The 18,337-nt window shown below is 36.9% G+C and overlaps 2 protein-coding genes and 1 long non-coding RNA gene across 3 annotated transcripts; 2 read left to right on the forward strand and 1 right to left on the reverse strand.

Annotated features, from left to right (window-relative positions):
• The first annotated feature begins 968 nt into the window (after positions 1 to 968).
• LOC149038730 (uncharacterized) lies at positions 969 to 2,560 on the forward strand. The gene is made up of 2 exons (XR_016180078.1): positions 969 to 1,203; positions 1,312 to 2,560. It is a non-coding gene; the product is annotated as an uncharacterized LOC149038730 (long non-coding RNA).
• Positions 2,561 to 4,563: 2,003 nt separating this feature from the next.
• Positions 4,564 to 5,240, reverse strand: LOC149038731 (uncharacterized). The gene is made up of 2 exons (XM_089185836.1): positions 5,226 to 5,240; positions 4,564 to 4,958 (listed from the first exon to the last, which is right to left on the reverse strand). The coding sequence occupies exons 1-2, from the start codon at positions 5,238 to 5,240 to the stop codon at positions 4,602 to 4,604; spliced, it is 372 nt and encodes a 123-aa protein (XP_089041962.1). The 3' UTR covers positions 4,564 to 4,601.
• A 4,130-nt stretch (positions 5,241 to 9,370) lies between these two features.
• On the forward strand, positions 9,371 to 10,483 carry LOC149038732 (uncharacterized). Its single transcript, XM_089183582.1, has 2 exons — positions 9,371 to 9,385; positions 10,127 to 10,483. The coding sequence occupies exons 1-2, from the start codon at positions 9,371 to 9,373 to the stop codon at positions 10,481 to 10,483; spliced, it is 372 nt and encodes a 123-aa protein (XP_089039708.1).
• The last annotated feature ends 7,854 nt before the right edge of the window (positions 10,484 to 18,337 follow it).

The raw sequence follows: 18,337 nt of genomic DNA on the forward strand, positions 1-18,337 counted from the left end.
TAAGGCAAGATGTAAGGTAAGAAGGACTTAGTCAGAGCAGAGTTTTTTGCTTTAAATAAATTAGAACTAGGGTATGATCAGATAGATGCGGGGTTGTACACTGGTCAGTTGACAGGACTGGGAACAGAGCAAGGAATAAATGTAAATGGAATGGGTATTTGATGCACTTAAAAAGTATGGAGACTCGAAATGTCAACATCTATTTCAAGTAACCATGAAGGAATGATCTCCGCTTACTTTGCACAACGTCTCCTCTCAATCAAGAACGCTGGTGTTCGATCTCTAATGACCCCTTTTCTTTGATTTCTTTTTTCTTTTTCTCTATCAACGTTCTTTAAAAGTATATGTTTTTCTCGTCTCGTCCTGGACGTCACCATCACTGTTGTTGAGTTACAGGTCCGCTGCATTTGTCTTTTCTTTTCCTGCCTTTGGAAAAAAAGGGAGGCTCTAATCAGTCAGTGGACGAATATTCAAATTCGGGATCAGCAAGGTTTGTACAGAAGATCCATAAATACTGAAATGTAGGACGGCAAATAACCCCCCCGACAGTATATTTATCCGAGCGTCTAAGAACACATACGTAATATGTACGCAAACCTTATGCCTGCACTTTTAATTTGCTGATTTCAAATCGCAGTTAACAGTTAAATATGCGTTATTTCCAAACAGATTGTGCAATGTTTTACCAATTCTTAGTTACTAGTGAAGTCGAGCCTCACAAAGAACTGTTTGACATGCCAAAGCCTTCTTCGCTGGTCAGCGGACTTACCAAAAAGTTAGGGACTTACTTACAGCACTAAGCCGACACCTCGTCTTGCTCACGTTATTTTTTACTCATGTCTTCCTTGTGATTTATTCTCAATCATGGACGAGACCGAAGTAGTCAGAATTGTGGAATCGACTGTTTCAAAGAAGAACGAGAATCTTTTAGCGTCTATGAAATCGTTGTTTGATGACTCGATCCTTAAACACGGAGCGAGCCTATAAATTGAGGCTGAGCGGCTCAGCCGTCAATCACAAATTGGAATACTCTGCTTTGATTGGCTTATTCACCCAGGCGTGTAGTACTCCCGCGTAATTCGCACGAAGTAATTTTTCAGGCGACTGCACAAGGGAAGGTTTTTCGCTTGTTTACTTCTCGGCTCTGTGAAAAGGTAAGCGAAAACAACAAGAATGGCATCTACAGAAGAAGAATTTAGACAGGTATCGTACTTCATATACATGCATGTTAACACCTTTTTTGTTGTTTCACTTGTGAAAGCATATCGATTGTTTTGGAGTTTGTTACTCAATGTAAATGCCGTGTTTTAGGTTGTACTTCTAATGCCAGTGAGTGAAATGGAATTTCTGCGTTCTTTTGTGGCCTTCAGCGGCGGGGAGGTTGTATCTGAAACCAAACCCAGCCGAAGGAAAAGAGCAAAAATAACACAAGATAGCAATGTCCGTGAAGAGGAAGATGCTGGTAAATTTATAAATATAGCTTGATTTACATGTCGCGTAATTTCAGCCGAGCTTGACAGAAATGTAATTCTTTGTAGATGCCCACGTTCAAACTACAATCAATCGTGAAAATTATTCTTTGTAGATGCCCACGTTCAAACTACAATCAATCGTGAAAATTATCAGTGAATGTGTATTTGCATTGTTTCAGTGCATGTTTATAGCGAAATTTGCTTGAATAAAGCTTGAATTGTCTTCAACACAACTCGAACACAGGGTAAATATTTGTAGTTCGCTTTCTGTGAGTGTATATAAGCTTCCCTTAGTGTAGAGGTGCATTTTATCGCGAGCAAAGATTTTTAGTATTCTGCTGGGTCTTGATGTAGCTGTCCTGGAACGATTCTGGGGGCGAGCTTGCGTTTGTCTCCTCTTCGATTACTGACTGCATACTATCAAAGTCCACAAAGTGTGCAGTTTCTAAACCATTTGCCTCGGTTTTGGCATTATGTACAAGCCAGTTGTCTACTAAAATTTCCATAAAACGAGCATTTGCTGCAGGTACGAGTTTGTTATCCAAATGCAGCTCTTTTTCTTGTTCTGAATAGAACAGTTTGGAGGTGCATTTGCACTATGGCGGCTTAGCATGGTCGCAAAACGTATACATACGAACACATAACTTCTGTTTGTTTTGTTGTTTTACTTTCCCGCCGCCAAAACTCAAAGTACAAGCCTCACTATCGTACAGAACCTACAGGCATGCTCAAGTTATAGAAATAGATGATCTTCATGATTGCAGTCCCATTTTCTCAACGGAGGACATGCGTTCATCGATCTTGAGCGCCCGCGAAATTTGAATTTTCTCCGAACGGGAAGGAAGTTTTCGCTCGTTTCTTGAGTTTTTTGTCCAAGAACGACATTTAAGACACTCTTGAAAAGGTAAGCAAATGGTGGGGGTTTTAAATAAATAATTTAATGTATCATTTCTTGAAAGCAGACAACAAGAGATTTAGCAGAAGATTTATAACGATAGTGACCGTTGCAGAAAGCCGCCATTATCGGTGCGAAGGAAGCCAACAAAGTGCAAACCGCTGACCTTTTATAGGCTCGCTCCGTGTTTAAACGAGCTGAAACGTTCGCATGCGGACACCGCAGATTCCCACCTCAAAGAAATCAAGAAGCTTAAGAACCCTTATTCTAGGTTGTTGTATAACGTATTGTTATATGTGCGGTGCTCGGCCGAATCAGCCATAGTAAACTTGATGGTTTTTTTAATTCATGTTGAACTAGCTAATATCAAAGGAAAAAGGTTGTATGATACCAAAATGATTTGAATAAGTCTGAAAAGAGACGGGAAGAATGTTTAGAATCACGTCATATGACTATCAGATAATAACAAGTAAATGACGTAATTCCTAGAAGAAATTGAGAGTCATATTACCTTTAAATATACGAGGATATAATTACAGCAGCACGAAAACGTGCTTAAGTAACATGAACTTTGATAGATATTTATTTATCAAAACAGTGCTACGGTGATTTACAGTAAAACGTCCTACGACAGGGTCACATAGATAAAATGCCATTTTCTGGGATAGCATGAGCTAAACACAAAATAAAGGATACAAATAATTTTGACAGGAAGCTGATCTCCGTGTTTCAATAAGTTGATCTTTGGTTTTTTAGACTTCATTTAATTCAAGGGGGTTTTCGAAAATGTAACATGTAAAAACTGGAAGACTTTGATAGCTTTGCTAAAGAGAGAACTTCAGTGTCCGAAATATATACAGTACTACGATGAAAAGGTATGATACGATTGTGATACGTGACAAACGATTTCTCCTTTTGGCATCCGTGACAGGACCTCTTTCGAAATCGTGGTTTCTGTTTAACATCATATAAATATTGCCCTAAACTATTTCAAAAAATATTCAAAGCCCAAAGAGAAAGTAACGTTTATAGTATTAGAGGAACTAATAGGTACTCTCTCTCATCTACCGCTCCTTGGGCAGAACTTGATCGCAGGCGCACATTCACTGCTCGGAACACATGATTTTAAAGTTTCTGAGCATGTGATAGAAAGAAAATGATGTTTTAGTCCGCTTGTAATTCAGCTTATGTTGTATATACGAAAACAGTTTTTTACCTCAGTGTCGGTGGAAATGGTAATCTGGTTATTGGAGTTCTACGTCATCAGTTTTTTGCCTGTTTGCTCTTTCTCTGCCACTTTATCGTGGTTATTTTTCCGCCGTTAGAGATGTATTTCATTATAGCATTTGAAATGGAGTACCATGTGCTAAAATGCGTCATATTTTCAATTCTGTTGTGCTAAAGTTAAGTTTATCAGGTAAAATATTGTATTTGAAATAGTAGTTATGGGGAATTTTCTAGTTTTGTCAAAGTGTGTTGAAAGTTGAAAGTTGATGTGTGGACGATTTGATAACAGATTAAAAACCTATTCATTTTACATATATTCCAATAAGGTGAAATCTAGCCCCTCATTTTGGTGTGCATAGATATATCATGATACATCGGAATTTTTTGTGCCGAAAAATAGAGAATGATGAGCGCTTCACCATTCATTCATCAATCTGACAGAGTGGAGCGAAGGAAGAGTGCCGTGTCAAAGTATTCTGTTGGGGTTTTTCACAGGCCCTGGAAATCCTTGTAAAACAGCGCAATGTATGCGATAAAAGCTGTTAAAGGTGTCGATGGAAGGAAAATGTTTCTTTCTCAGAATGTAAAAATTGTATTTTAAGGTAAACTCTACTGGAGTTGATTAAGAGAAACCTTTCCTATCTATTTACCTTTTTAGCCCTTGTTGTTGTTAGCTTATACCACAACATAAGTTAGTTAATTGGTGCAGAGGCCATTTCTCGGAAATCGCGCGGGCTTATTCGCCTGATAACGAGATTTCATGCGCAGTACAGGATTCGTAAGGAAATACTAAGGAATCACCTTAAGGATATGGAGGTTACGTGCAAACGACAGAGAAATAAAGTCAGCAATTTTTTTAATATGGATAAGTTCGTAAATATACATATATATAAATATAAAACGTACAAATGATACAATGATAAATATTGCAATATTCGATATAACTTTAGTCCTTGTGTTCCAGACACATTGTAGCCGGAGTTAAGAAGTTTCTGGCTTTAAATATTCTATGTTGCGCATGAACAGGCTGTGTTAAACGATACTCCTTCCATCGTGATCGTACGGGACGGAACACATTTCCTCTGGTTGTTGTTGTTTGCCATCGAACTAAAACATGCAGTTTTGTAAGACGTTACTGTCTTACAAATCGGAACAGATACCTTGTTGTTGCTTGGCAAAGTGAATGACACAACTCTGCCAGTGTAACAACTGGGCTCGTCATCAGGGGACCTCTTTTGTCTCCATGCGGCAGCACCTAGCGTGGATGGGACTCCGCCGTCTTGAGGTCTACGCACCATTTTATTAAACCCAGTTGTCCGGCCATTTCCACGGTGAAGGAAAATTGCGAGGATAACGATGAAAACCTAGAGAATATAGATACTTTTTCAACTTATTACCAATAGTATATATCTTACAATTGATTTGATGGTAAAACTGCAGCTGTAGATGATCTATAATTTACTTTTTTCACGCCAAAAGTGTTTTTGCATTATTTGACCAGAAAAGGTCAGAAAGTGTTCGTTGTTACCATGTAAATCCATTTAGAAAAATATCTAATTGTGGGATGATATTTAAAAATAAGAAGAATTCTCATGCATACGTTTAACAAGAATTAAGGTACATTGTTTTACCATGTAAACTTCCATGACTCAATTCCTAAGCTAATGTTTCTTATTAGCTTCTGCAAAGAGCTTTCACAACTTGTTCCTTTTTCTTCTTTAAAGTTGATTTTGATGCCGAGAAAATTTCTCTTCCTTTAAATACAATTTAGTGTTCCTAATTTGGCGCTGATGTATAGATCTAAAAGTGAATAACTACCGCTTGTCTTCCTGAGTTTCATGTTGTTTTGGTACAGTTTCAATTATGAAGTAGAATTTCTCTGATTTATGTTATAACGGGAGTTTAAAAACGTCTTTCTAAAGAAATTCATTAGACTCTGTTTGGAAACTGGCTGGATAGGATTGGCAAATAAAATTGTTCTATTTTAAGAGATACGAGAGTGCTAATGACGTAACATTTTATCCTTAGAAACGTGCTTGTTTTATAGAATCCAAGCCTGACATGGAGAAATTCTCTGTTGTATTGCAGGAGAAATGAAAATCATGTTCATCCTCTGTTTGTTCAATTTGTTCACTTATTTTAACAGTTCACACGAAATCCAGGTATTATTGACTGAAAAATTGAAAAAAGGTTTTTAAAAAGTACACGAAGTAACACTTGGACGAAACGTACGTAAATAAAAGGTATTCTGTATAAGTATTCGTTCAGTGATAAATGTTCAATCAAAGTATCAAAACAGTGCTATAGCGATTTACAGTAAAACGGTCTATTACAGTGTCACTTAGATGAAATGCCATTTTCTGGGATAGTATGAACTGAACACAAAACAAGGAATACGAATAATTCTGACAGGGGGCTAAGCCCCGTGTTTCAAGAAGTTGATGTTTGGTTTTTTAGTCTTCATTTGATTTAAGAGGGTTTTTGAAAGTGTAGTAAGTAAAAACTGGAAGACTATGATAGCTTAGTCAAGGAAAGAACTTCCAAGATGAGTTAAAAATGATACTGAAGAGAAAAGTTGTGATACGATTGTGATGTGACAAATGATCTCTCCTTGACACCGTGACACACATGGTAAAACAACGTACCTTAAATCTTGTTAAACGTGTGCGTGAGAATTCTTCTCATTTCTAAATATCATCCCCCAATTAGATATTTTTCTAAATGGGTTTATATGGCAACAATGAACAGTTTCTGACCTTTTCTGGTCAAAAAATTTAGAAATACTTTTGGCGTGAAAAAAGTACCTTAAAGATCATTATTCGGCTGCAGTTTTACCATCAAATCAATTGTAAGACATATACTGTTGATAATAACTTGACAAAGTATCTATATTCACTAGGTTCTCATCGTAATCCTCGCAATTTTTCCTTCATTGTGCAAATGGCCAGGCTACTGGGTTCAATAAAATGGTGCGTAGAGCTCAAGATGGCGGAGTTCCGTCCACGCTAGATGCTGCCGCATGGAGACAAAGGAGGTCCCCCTGATGACGAGCCCAGTTGTTACACTGGCAGAGTTGTGTCATTCACTTTGCTAAGCAACAACAAGGTATCTGTTCCTATTTGTAAGACAATAACGTCTTTCAAAACTGCATGTGTCAGTTCGATGGCAGACAACAACAACTAGAGGAAATGTGTTCCGTCCCGTACGATCACGATGGAAGGAGTGTCGTTTAACACAGCTTGTTCATGCGTACCAAAGAATATTTAAAGCTAGAAACTTCTGAACTCTACAATGTGTCTGGAACACATGGACTAAATATATAGCGAACATTTCAGTATTTATCATTGCATCATTTGCATGTTTTTTAGATATATGTATATGTACGAACTTATCCATGTAAAAAAAATTGCTGACTTTATTTCTCTGTCGCCTGCACGTAACCTCCATATCCTTGAGGTGTTTCCTTAGTATTTCCTTACGAATCCTGTACTGTAAACTGTGCATAAAAATCTCGCAATCAGGCGAATAAGCGCGCGCGATTTCCGGGAACATGGTCTCTGTACTAATTAACTAACTTATGTTGTGGTATAACTAACAATAACAAGGGCTAAAAAGGTAAATAGATATGAAAGATTTTTCTTAATCAACTCCAGTGGAGTTTACCTTTAAATACAATTTTTACATTCTGAGAAAGAAACATTTTCCTTCCATCGACACCTTTAACAGCTTTCATCGTATAACTTGCGCTGTTTTACAAGGATTTCCAGGGCCCGAGAAAAGACCCAGCAGTACACGTCTAAAATTAGGATAATTTTCAACGTGTTTGATATCGCCAATCAGTTGCTGACACGTCACTCGCCCTTCGCTTCACTCTATCAGATTGATGAATGAATGGTGAAGCGCTCACCATTCTCTATTTTTTCGGCACAAAAATTCTGATGTATCATGGCATATCTACGTACACTAAAATGAGGGACTTGATTTTAACTCATTAGAATATAAGTAAGATGAAGAGGTTTTTAACCTGTCATTAAATCGTCCACATATCAACTTACAACTTTCAACACACGTTGACAAAACTAGCAAATTCCCCATAACTACTATTTCAAATACAATAATTTTCCTGAAAAACTTAACTGTAGCACAACAAAATTGAAAAAATGACACATTTTAGCACATGGTACACCATTTCAAACGCTCTAATGAAATACGTCTTTAACGGCGAAAAAATAACCACGATAAAATGCAGAGATAGAGCAAACAGGCAAAAAACTGATGACGTAAAACTCCAATAACCAGATAAACATTTCCACCGACACTGAGGTGAAAAACTGTTTTCGTATATACCACATAAGCTGAATTAAAAGCGGACTAAAACATCATTTTCTTTCTATCACATGCTCAGGAACTTTAAAATCGTGTTCTCGAAACAGTGCATATGAGAAGGAGCGGTATATGAGAGAGAGCACCTATCAGTTCCTCTAATATAAGCATCACTATCACTTTGGGCACCGAATATATTCTGAATAACTTAGAGTAATGTTTAAATGATTTAAAACGGGAACACAACTTCGAAAGAGGTCCTATCACGGATGTCAGAAGGAGAGATCATTTGTCACGTTTCATAATAGTATCACAACTTTTCATCGTAGTATTGTATTTATACCGGACATTTGATTCTTTTAGGAAGTTCTCTCTTTGGCAAAGCTATCAAAGTCTTCCAGTTTTTACACTTTCGAAACCCCCTTAAATTAAATGAAGTCTAAAAAACCTAACATCAACTGGTTGAAACGCGGGCCTTAGCTCCCTGTCAAATTATTCTTATTCCTTGTTTTGTGTTGAGGAAATTGCCCTTTTTATCTATGTGACACTTTTTCACACCGTTTTTCTACAAATCACTATAGCATTGTTTTGGTAAGATTATGTATTTATCACTAAACGAATCTTAATCAAGGATTCATGTTACTTAAGTACGTTTTCGTGCTGCTGTAATTATATCCTAGTAGATTTAAAGGTTATCATTACTCTAGATTTCTTCCCACAATTGCGTCATTCACTCGTTATTATCTGATAGTCATATGACGTGATTCTAAACATTCTCTCTGTCTCTTTTCAGACTTATTCAAATAACTTCGGTATGATACAACCTTTTTCCTCTGATAGTAGTTAATGAAACGAGTAATATGCCACGAAAATGGTTTTTAATTTTTCGGTCAATGATAGAAGAATTTCATGTTAACTGATAGAATTAATGAACAAATAGAATAAAAAGCTAATGAACTTGTTTTCTTTTCTAGTTTGATGCAACGTAAAATCTCTCCAAGCAGCAGCTTCCCATACAGGAAAAGAAACCATAAAAATAGTTATTAACCAAACAGATTTCTAACAATAAAATTTTGCGCCGTTAATAGTCTACTTCCCTTAAAATAGAACAATTTTATTTGCTGATCCTATCAAATCAATTTCCAAACAGAGTCCTACGAATTTCTTAAAAAAGACAATTCAAATTTCAGTCAGTGGATCAGTCAAAGAAATTCTCACCCATCATCGGAAACTGTAATAAAAAAAGGATGGAACTTTGATCGGATACAGACGCTCAGGAAGAAAAGTGATAGTTTCCCAATTTTAAACATTTACTTTAGCACCAAAGTAGGAACACTCAATCGTATATAAGAGGGAAGAAAAACATTTCTCGGCATCAAAATCAACTTCAGAGAAGAAAAGAAACAAGTTGTGAAGACTCTTCACAGAAGCCACAAGAAATACTAAGAAATTGATGGAGTTTTACAAGGTAAAACAATGTATCATGGTTATCATAAAACGTGTTTCTGGGAATTCCTTCATTCATTCAATGTTATTCCTCAATTAGGTATTTTTGATATGGTTTACCGGGAAACACGGCGGACTTTTCTGAATTTTGTGGTTAAATAGTTTAGAAATCTTTTATAAAAGTATAAAAAACAGGGTTTTTTCAGATCTCTTTTAAGTTGCAGTTTAACCATGGATATCGTTACAATATTGGTAGCTTAGAGCGTAAAATTAGAAAATGCTGATTGCCTGAGACAAAGGGTATTATTCCTTAACTTTGTCAATTGCCCTGGGAAACTGCAAAAATTTAGAAATCATTATGATTTCACTGATGGCGAATGTTTTCCAGCAGGGCTACTTTCATCGCTTTACCGTTGTTGTACAAAAATAGAATTGTATTTAGCTGACTCCTGCGTTTTACAGTCCTTTGACTCTAATTGAACACTAAACAAACTTCCTAGAGCGTGCGTTGATCTTCTTTACAAAAGAAAAATTTGCCCTTTATATTATAAACAAGCAATGGCTCGTTTCCTCGTAAAAGGGGGGGATTAACATCACTTGTGTTTTCAGAAGTTGCAGAAATTGCCCACGTCGCTGCGCGAGACGAGCAATTTCTGGAACTTATGAAACGCGCGTGAAATATTAATCCTAAATCTTACTCGGCCCCATGCAATTGGCTATAAATATGGTTGAAAATAAATTGACAATGGATCCTGTATTATAGGTTCTCGTCGTTTTCTTCGCAATTTATCTTCACTATGGAAATTGCCGGGCAGCTGCTTTAACCAAAATCATGCATAGAATCCAAAATGGCGCAGTCCCGTCCACGCAGGGTGCTGCAGCATGGAGACAAAAGAGGTCCCCTGGTGATGAGCCTAGTTGCTACACTGGTACACATGCGTCACTCACTTTGCCAAGCAACAACACGGTATCTGCCCCTATTTGTAAGACAGTAACGTCTTACAAAACTGCATGTTTCAGTTCGATGGCAAACAACAACAACCAGAGGAAATGTGTTCCGTCCCATATGATCACGATAGAAGGAGTGGCGTTTAACACAGCCTGTTCGTGTGCACCATAGAATACTTAGAGCTAGAAACTTAACTCTACAATGTGTCTGGAACACAAGGACTATAGTTATATCAACCAGCAACTGTCATTTAGAGCTGTTGCATTATTTATCATTGTATCATGCATGTGTTTCTTATTTACATGTATGTATTTATGACCCTATTACTGGATCAATAAAGTATGTCATATTTTTTCACTTTTTGTATCAAATCGTTCTTCACATAATCAAATGACGGAATACTTCGAGGAATACTATGAAGATAAACAGTTTTGGTGCAAAGATAGCTATATTACGGGGCATTTTTTAAAATTTATATGACTGCAAACGCTCTAGAACATAGATTTTCGTGCTTTTGCTCTTTTCGCCGCCTTTGTGAATGTGGAGTCTAGTTTTTGTGATAGATTTCGTCTGTTGTATTTGGTGTGTTTGTATTGTTACGTAATGCTGGAAATAACGAGGGTAAATTCTAAGCCTGGTGGTGTTTTAGTGAAAGACGATGTTATTCAGTGAATGACACAGCCATTTTGTTTATTAAGTTTTCGCGACTTACTTGTTAGTCGATTGAAATTCAACTTTTTGCACTCAATTGCAACTTTCTGCACTATTTGCGATTAATTGACATGTTCTCGGCCGATGAGCATGCTGAAATGTTTGCATGTAAATTATTAATATTAGTATACACATGATTTCAAGTGCAATTTGGGATAAATCATCACGAGTAAACTTTTCATAGGCTAACCAAATTGCACGAGCCCATAAGGCAAGTGCAATTTGTAGTCTTTTACACGAAAGCTGCTCGCTCGTAATCTTGTCTATCGTACCAACTGTTGCGTATTACTCCTCGAGAATTTCATGTTATTCTGGACCACGGGTTCGTACCTTTAGGTCCATTTTGGAAGGCAGACTTGAAGCTATTTATTTTCCCTTTGTTGGGTTTTTTTGTTTTTGTTTTTAGCATTCTCTCTCAAACTCGGAATTAAAACGTTGTTACTTTCTCCTCATTTGTTCGCCATTTTGTTTTGTTGTGCTTTCCTGACTTACCTGTCAATCAATTTAATTTCAACTCTCTGCACTCAATTTCAATTTTCTGCACTGTTTTGGATTAAATGACGTATTCTCAGCCCATAAGCATGCTGAAAGTTTTTCATGTTAACTCACGAATCGCACCATTTTATGCTCAAAATTGCATCTTTCATCCAACCAATGAGACAGCTTTGCTAAGTCACAACAACCAATCAGACTTCAACGCTTGTTTTAAGAAATCTATCAAATTGCAGGAAAATGAAAGACAGCTTTATCAACTGTTTACAAACCAGCTGAATACTGGATTAATAAAGTATTTTTGCAGATGAAAAAAACCGTATTTGAATGACTGAATTTTGCGATTTCAAAAGGCAATTTAGGTCTGATTTCAAATCACACCAATAATTTCAGACGTAACAATACATATGCGTAAATTTCAGCATGCTCAAGATTTACTCGTGCTGATTTATCCCAAATTGCACTCGAAATCATGTGATTACCTCTACTCATTGACTGCATGATACCCACTTTATTGCCTAAAAAGACATATTTAGAATAAGAAGGTCATTTCCAGTCAAGTATGTACAACAACAACCTTCGTGTCGTGTTTTTATGATCTTCATTGTACAATCATGAAACATGACGAGCAGAAGCGGAATTGGTGAGCACATCAAAAATCACAGTTGCCTCACACGACTTTGTGCCCTTTGACGAGTACGCGATGAATCGAAACAAAATTTAATTATAGAACACAGCATTTTTTCTGCGTGTTCCATAAAGAATGGACAACTGCTTTAAAATTGACGGCAAAGAGTACAAACATACCTGACGGCCATCTCTTCTAATCGTCAAGTAAACTTGCTCAATCAACCACCAACGGCCGCCACATGGGCACTCACAAAGTTTCTTCTTTCTCTCAAGGTGACCACGTGAAGCTTTGGGTATGAAGACAAAGCAAACACAACCAAAACTTTGACGAACAAAGTCGATGTCCTCCAAAACTTATCGAGTTATGCATGGTCGCTATGTTGTGACGTCATGTGGTTATCAAATTTGATAACTGTGCCGGACTGGCTATGTTCTAGACGTTTCGCAGTCATCTAAGGTTAAATATAGTTATTGTGAATCTATTGGAATCTTTTTCGTTGCATTGAAGCTTTTATATATGGGATCATATGGCAAAATATGGACCAAGCAAGAACGCTCGGATTTGCCTTAAGACTCATTTGCCATATAATAACATGTATCATTAAAAAAGGTTAAGTTTGTATTCGAGCTAATTAAGTGGCCCATATAGCCAGAGCTTATCCCTGTCTCCACGTAGCACGAGGCGACATGAAAAGTTACTACTCGCCCCTGGATGGGATGCCAGTTAATCATAACGTTACCAGGTAACTCCCCAGCATTTCATCCGGCTTCTCTGCGGGATAATTCACCGGTATATACTCAAACAAACTCCTGGGTGGGGAGAGACATTGTGAGAGTAAAGTGTTTTGCCTGAGAACACAACACAATGATACGGCACCCCCCTAATCAGTATATTTAATTGATCCAGTAAAATTACTCGGAATATAACAACTTCGGATTTGAAAATTTTATTAACGGTTTTGTGAAAACGGTTGACAAGGCAGGCCATCAAGTATCTCTTGAATTTGGATAAGGTTATAAATACATACAAATAAATACGAGGCATATACATGATATAGTGATAAATACTGCAGCAGTTCTCAACAGCAGTTGCTGCTCGATACAATTGTAGTCATTGTGTTCCTGACGGACCCTGGTACATAAAGGAGTCCAAACAGTTGGAATTTTAAGAGTTCTATGGTGCACATGAACAGGCTGTGTTAAACGCCATTCCTTCCATTGTGACTATCTGAGACGGAACACATTTCCTCTGGTTGTTGTTGCTTGCTATCGAAGTGAAACATGCAGTTTTGTAAGACGTTACTGTCTTACAAATAGGAACAGATACCGTGTTGTTGCTTGGCAAAGTGAGTGACGCATGTGTACCAGTGTAACAACTGGGCTCGTCACCAGGGGACCTCTTCTGTCTCCATGCGGCAGCACCCAGCTTGGAATGGACTCCGCTATCTTGAATTCTGCGGAGGATTTTGTTTAATGCAGATGCCCGGCAAGTTCCACGGTGAAGATAAATTGCGAGAAGAACCACGAGAACCTAGAATATAGAGATCATTTGTCAAATTATTATTAACATCGTATAATCGAATTGACTTTGTTAAACTGCATCAGAATGAACATCTTTAAAAAAGTCCTTTCTTATTATTACATTTCAAGAATATTTCTAAATCATTCCACCCGAAACGATCAGAAAGTCAGCCATGTTGCCAAGTAAAACCATTTAAAATAAAATACCTAATTGGGGAATTAAAAATAAAGAAATGATGGAATTTCTATGAAAACGTTTTACAATAGCTATGGTTAATTTTTTTTACCTTGTAAACCTCCATAACTCAATTCCTTAGTATTTTTTGTTGACTTGTTCTTGTTTCTTTTCTCTCTGAAGTTGATTTTGATGCCGAGTGATGTTTCTCTCTTCTTTTATTCAGTTGAGTGTTCCTAATTTGGCGCTGAAGTAAATATCTATAATTGGGAAACTACCGCTTATCCTCAGTTTCTTCATCCGTTTTTCGATTCTGCTCAATGTTTCATCCTTTTTCCCGTTGTTTTAGTACAGTTTCGATGATGGATTGGAATTTCTTTTGATTGTCACTTACAGAAACCTGTTTGGTTTATTGAATTACAGTACTCTTTCCTTTCCTACAGCATGGAGAAATTCTACGTTGAATCGCTCGAGGAATGAAAATCATGTTCACCCGCCTTTAGCATAGTTTTTTTTTTCATTACTTTCAACAGTTCACGTGAAATCTTGTTATTCTTAGCTAAAAAATTGGAAAAAAACTGTTTTCGTAGCAAATTATTCTTGATATTTTATGAGCTACTATGAAGAGAAAAGATTGTGTGATATCAAACTGATTTGAAGGTGTTTGACAAGAAACATAGAGAATGTCCACCATTACATTATATGACTATCAGATGATAACAGGTGAATGATAGAACGCTAGGAAGACAATGGAAATAATGATACCTCACGATCTTACGAGAAAATTAATACATCAGCATGAAAATGGAGATATGTAACATGAATCGTTAATTAAAATTCGATCAGTGATAAAAAGCAGAATCAATGATATTTACCAAAATAGTGCTCTTATGATTTACAGTAAAACAGTGTCACATAGATGAAATGCCTTTTTCTGAAATAGCATGAGCTGAATACGAAAAGAGAAAAGGAATCTTTTTAACGGGGAGCTAAACCACGTATTCCAATAAGTTGATGTTTGGTTTTTTAGACTTCATTTTATTCCACGGGGGAGTTTTCGAAAGTGTAACAAGTAACAACTGAAAGACTTTGACAGTTTTTCCAAAGAGAGAACTTCCCAAAAGTATTAAATATCGGCAGACATAAATACAATTATAAGATGAAAAGTTGCAGTACGATTGTAATACGTGACAAATGATCTCTCCTTTTTGCATCCGTGACAGGACGTCTTTCGAAATCGTGTTTCCCGTTTTCAATCATTTAAGCTGGTTTCTAAATTTATTTCAGAATATACTTGGGGTGATCATTTTGGTTTAAAGGAACTCGTAGCCGCTTTCTCTCATATACTACACCTAGTGCACCACTCAATCGCTAATGCGCACGCATTGCGCAGGGTGCAAGATTTTCCAGTTTCTTATCATTTTACAGAAATAAAAAGATAATTATTTTGGTCCACTCAAAATTAAGCTTGTGTGGTGTTTACGAAATTATACGATTAGCTAAATTATACACGCATTTTGATTGCATGGCTCTTACTGATGATCTATTAGAAGAGATACCGTGATCTATAATGTCACCATCCTTTTACAATACAAAACAAAGATATTTCATGTTGCCGTCGTTCTGTCCAGTAGTAGATGAAAGATGAGGCAAAATGTGGTAAGAACATCAGCAACTCACTCGGTTCTGCCTCGTGTACCACTTTTTCGCCCTCACCACATTTTGACGTCATCAGCACGCGATCTTTCGTTGAACCGACGCAGGGAAGCATGGAATCTGTTTGTTAAACGATCATTTACCTCAGTATCGGTGGAAACGCTTCTGGTTATTGAATATTAACGTTAACAGTTTTTTTCATGTTTCATATCTGCTCTATCTCTGCACCTTCAAGATGTAGCTGCTTCACTACAGCATAGAGCACCATGTGCTTCAATGTGTCAAGTTTTCAGTTGTGATGTGCTACTGTTATGTTTTTTTTTTCAAGTAAAATGATTTATTTGAAATTGTAGTCATTTTTTTCAACGTGTGTTGAAAGTTGTAAGCTGAGATGTGGACGTTTTGATGCATTTCTAGTGTTCTGATTGGTTCACCCAACTCCAGTGATGTCCGCTCATATTCCAAGTCACGTTATATCGAAACGCATTACGCAAACTGTTTTGGAGTTGAAAAACGCTCCAAATGACCAAACTTTCAGGATTTAATGAAATTTAATAAAGCAATTATTCCATTCGCACTTGTTCGATGAAAGCTATTTACTTGGTTATTTGATAAAAGCTATGGATCAATATCAGTATCTGGGCAACTGCCCACCCACCCCTCCCCTAACTCAACAACAGTCAATTGACAACAATTTAAGGTTAATGTTGGGTTAGGGGAGGGGTAGGTGGGCAGTTGCCCAGATACTGATATTGATCCAAAGCTATTTACCACCTCATGCCCAGAATTTACTTTACTGGTGTGAAAAGTTACATGCAAAATTTGGTGGTGATTTATAAACTAAGATTACCTTCTTCTAACTTTTTTTACATTTGAAGTAAGATGCAAGGTAAGGAGGACTTGGTCAGAGCAGATTTTTTTGGTTTAAATAAATTAGAACTAGGGTATGATCGGATAGATGCGATGTTCTACACTGGTCAGTTAACAGGACCGGGAACAGAGCAAGAAATAAACGCAAATAGAATAGGTATTTGATGCACTTTAAAAGTATGGAGACTCGAAATATCAGCATCTATTTCAAGTAACCATGAAGGAATGATCTCCGCTTACTTTGCACAACGGAAAAATCTTCTCCTCTCAATCAAGAACGCTGGTGTTCGATCTCTAATGACACCTTTTCTTTGATTTCTTTTTTTCTTTTCTCAACAACGTTCTTTAAAAGAATATGTTTTTCTCGTCTCTTCCTGGACGTCACCGTCACTGTTGTTGAGGCGCTGCACTTGTTTTCTTTTCCTGCTTTTGGAAAAAATGAGGGGCTGTAATCAGTCAGTGGGCGAATATTCAAATTCGGGATCAGCAAGGTTGTACAGAAGACCCATAAAGACTGAAATGTAAGACGGCAAATGGCCCCCCCAACGGTATATTTATCCGAGGGTCTAAGAACACATACGTAATATGTACGCAAATCTTATGCCTGCACTTTTAATTTGCTGATTTCAAATCTCAGTTGACAGTTAAATACGCGTTATTTCCTAACAGACTGTTCAATGTTTTACCAATTCTTAGTTACTATATTTGTTACTATATAAACTGTTTGACATGCCAAAGCCTTCTTCGCTGGTCAGCGGACTTACCAAAAAGTTAGGGACTTATTTACAGCACTAAGCCGACACCTCGTCTTGCTCACGTTATTTTTAACTTGTCTTCCTTGTGATTCATTTTCAATCATGGAGGAGACCGAAGTAGTCAGAATTGTGGAATCGACTGTTTCAAAGAAGAACGAGAATCTTTTAGCGTCTATGAAATCGTTGCTTGATGACTCGATCCTTAAACGAGCTGAAACGTTCGCATGCGGACACCGTAGATTCCAACCTCAAAGAAATCAAGAAGCTTAAGAACCCTTATTCTAGGTTTTTGTACAACGTATTGTTATATGTGCGGTGCTCAGCCGAATCAGCCATAATAAAGCTGATGGTTTTTCTAGTTTATGTTGTACTGCGTAGTGGAGCCGAAATTTACTCATTTCATTAGCTGTTATCAAAGGAAAAAGGTATGATACCAAAATGATTTGAATAAGTCTGAAGAGAGACAGAAGGAATGTTTTGAATCACGTCATATAACCATCAGATAATAACAAGTAATGACGTAATTCTTGGAAGAAATTGACAGTCATGTTACCTTTAAATACAGTAATAACCCGCGTATAAAAACCTGAATTTTTCAATTTAGCCTAAATAGGTTCTTATATAAATGGTACTTAAAGGAAATTTAGCCTAAACAGGTTCTTAAATAGGTTCTTAAATTTGCATATGTATTTCATCGGAATATATTGTATGTTGAATGACAAACACAATAGACAGATGGTACTTAGCTTAAAAGAAAAATGTCATTTCATGTTACTTTTAAATAGATGATGATCTTAATTCAGCAGACACTTTTACAGCAATCCCACTGATAAGAACCTAACTTAAAATTTTAGGCTAAATAGGTTCTTATGTAGAGGGGGCTTAAATTGAGAATTTTAGCCTAACAGGTTCTTAAAACCCAGGTTCTTATACGCGGGTTATTACTGTATACGAGGATATAATTACAGCAGCACGAAAACGTGCTTAAGTAACATGAACCTTGATAAATATTCGTTCAGTGATAAATGTATTATCATATTTATCAAAACAGTGCTAAAGTGATTTACAGTAGAGCGGTCTAAGACAGGGTCACATGGATGAAATGCCATTTTCTGGGAGAGCATGAGCTAAACACAAAATAAAGGATACAAATAATTTTAACAGGAAGCTAATCCCCGTGTTTCAATAAGTTGATCTTTGGTTCTTTAGAATTCA

Source organism: Pocillopora damicornis, chromosome 10 (assembly GCF_964200805.1).
Source record: "Pocillopora damicornis chromosome 10, jaPocDami1.2, whole genome shotgun sequence".
Taxonomy (NCBI): Eukaryota; Metazoa; Cnidaria; class Anthozoa; order Scleractinia; family Pocilloporidae; genus Pocillopora; species Pocillopora damicornis.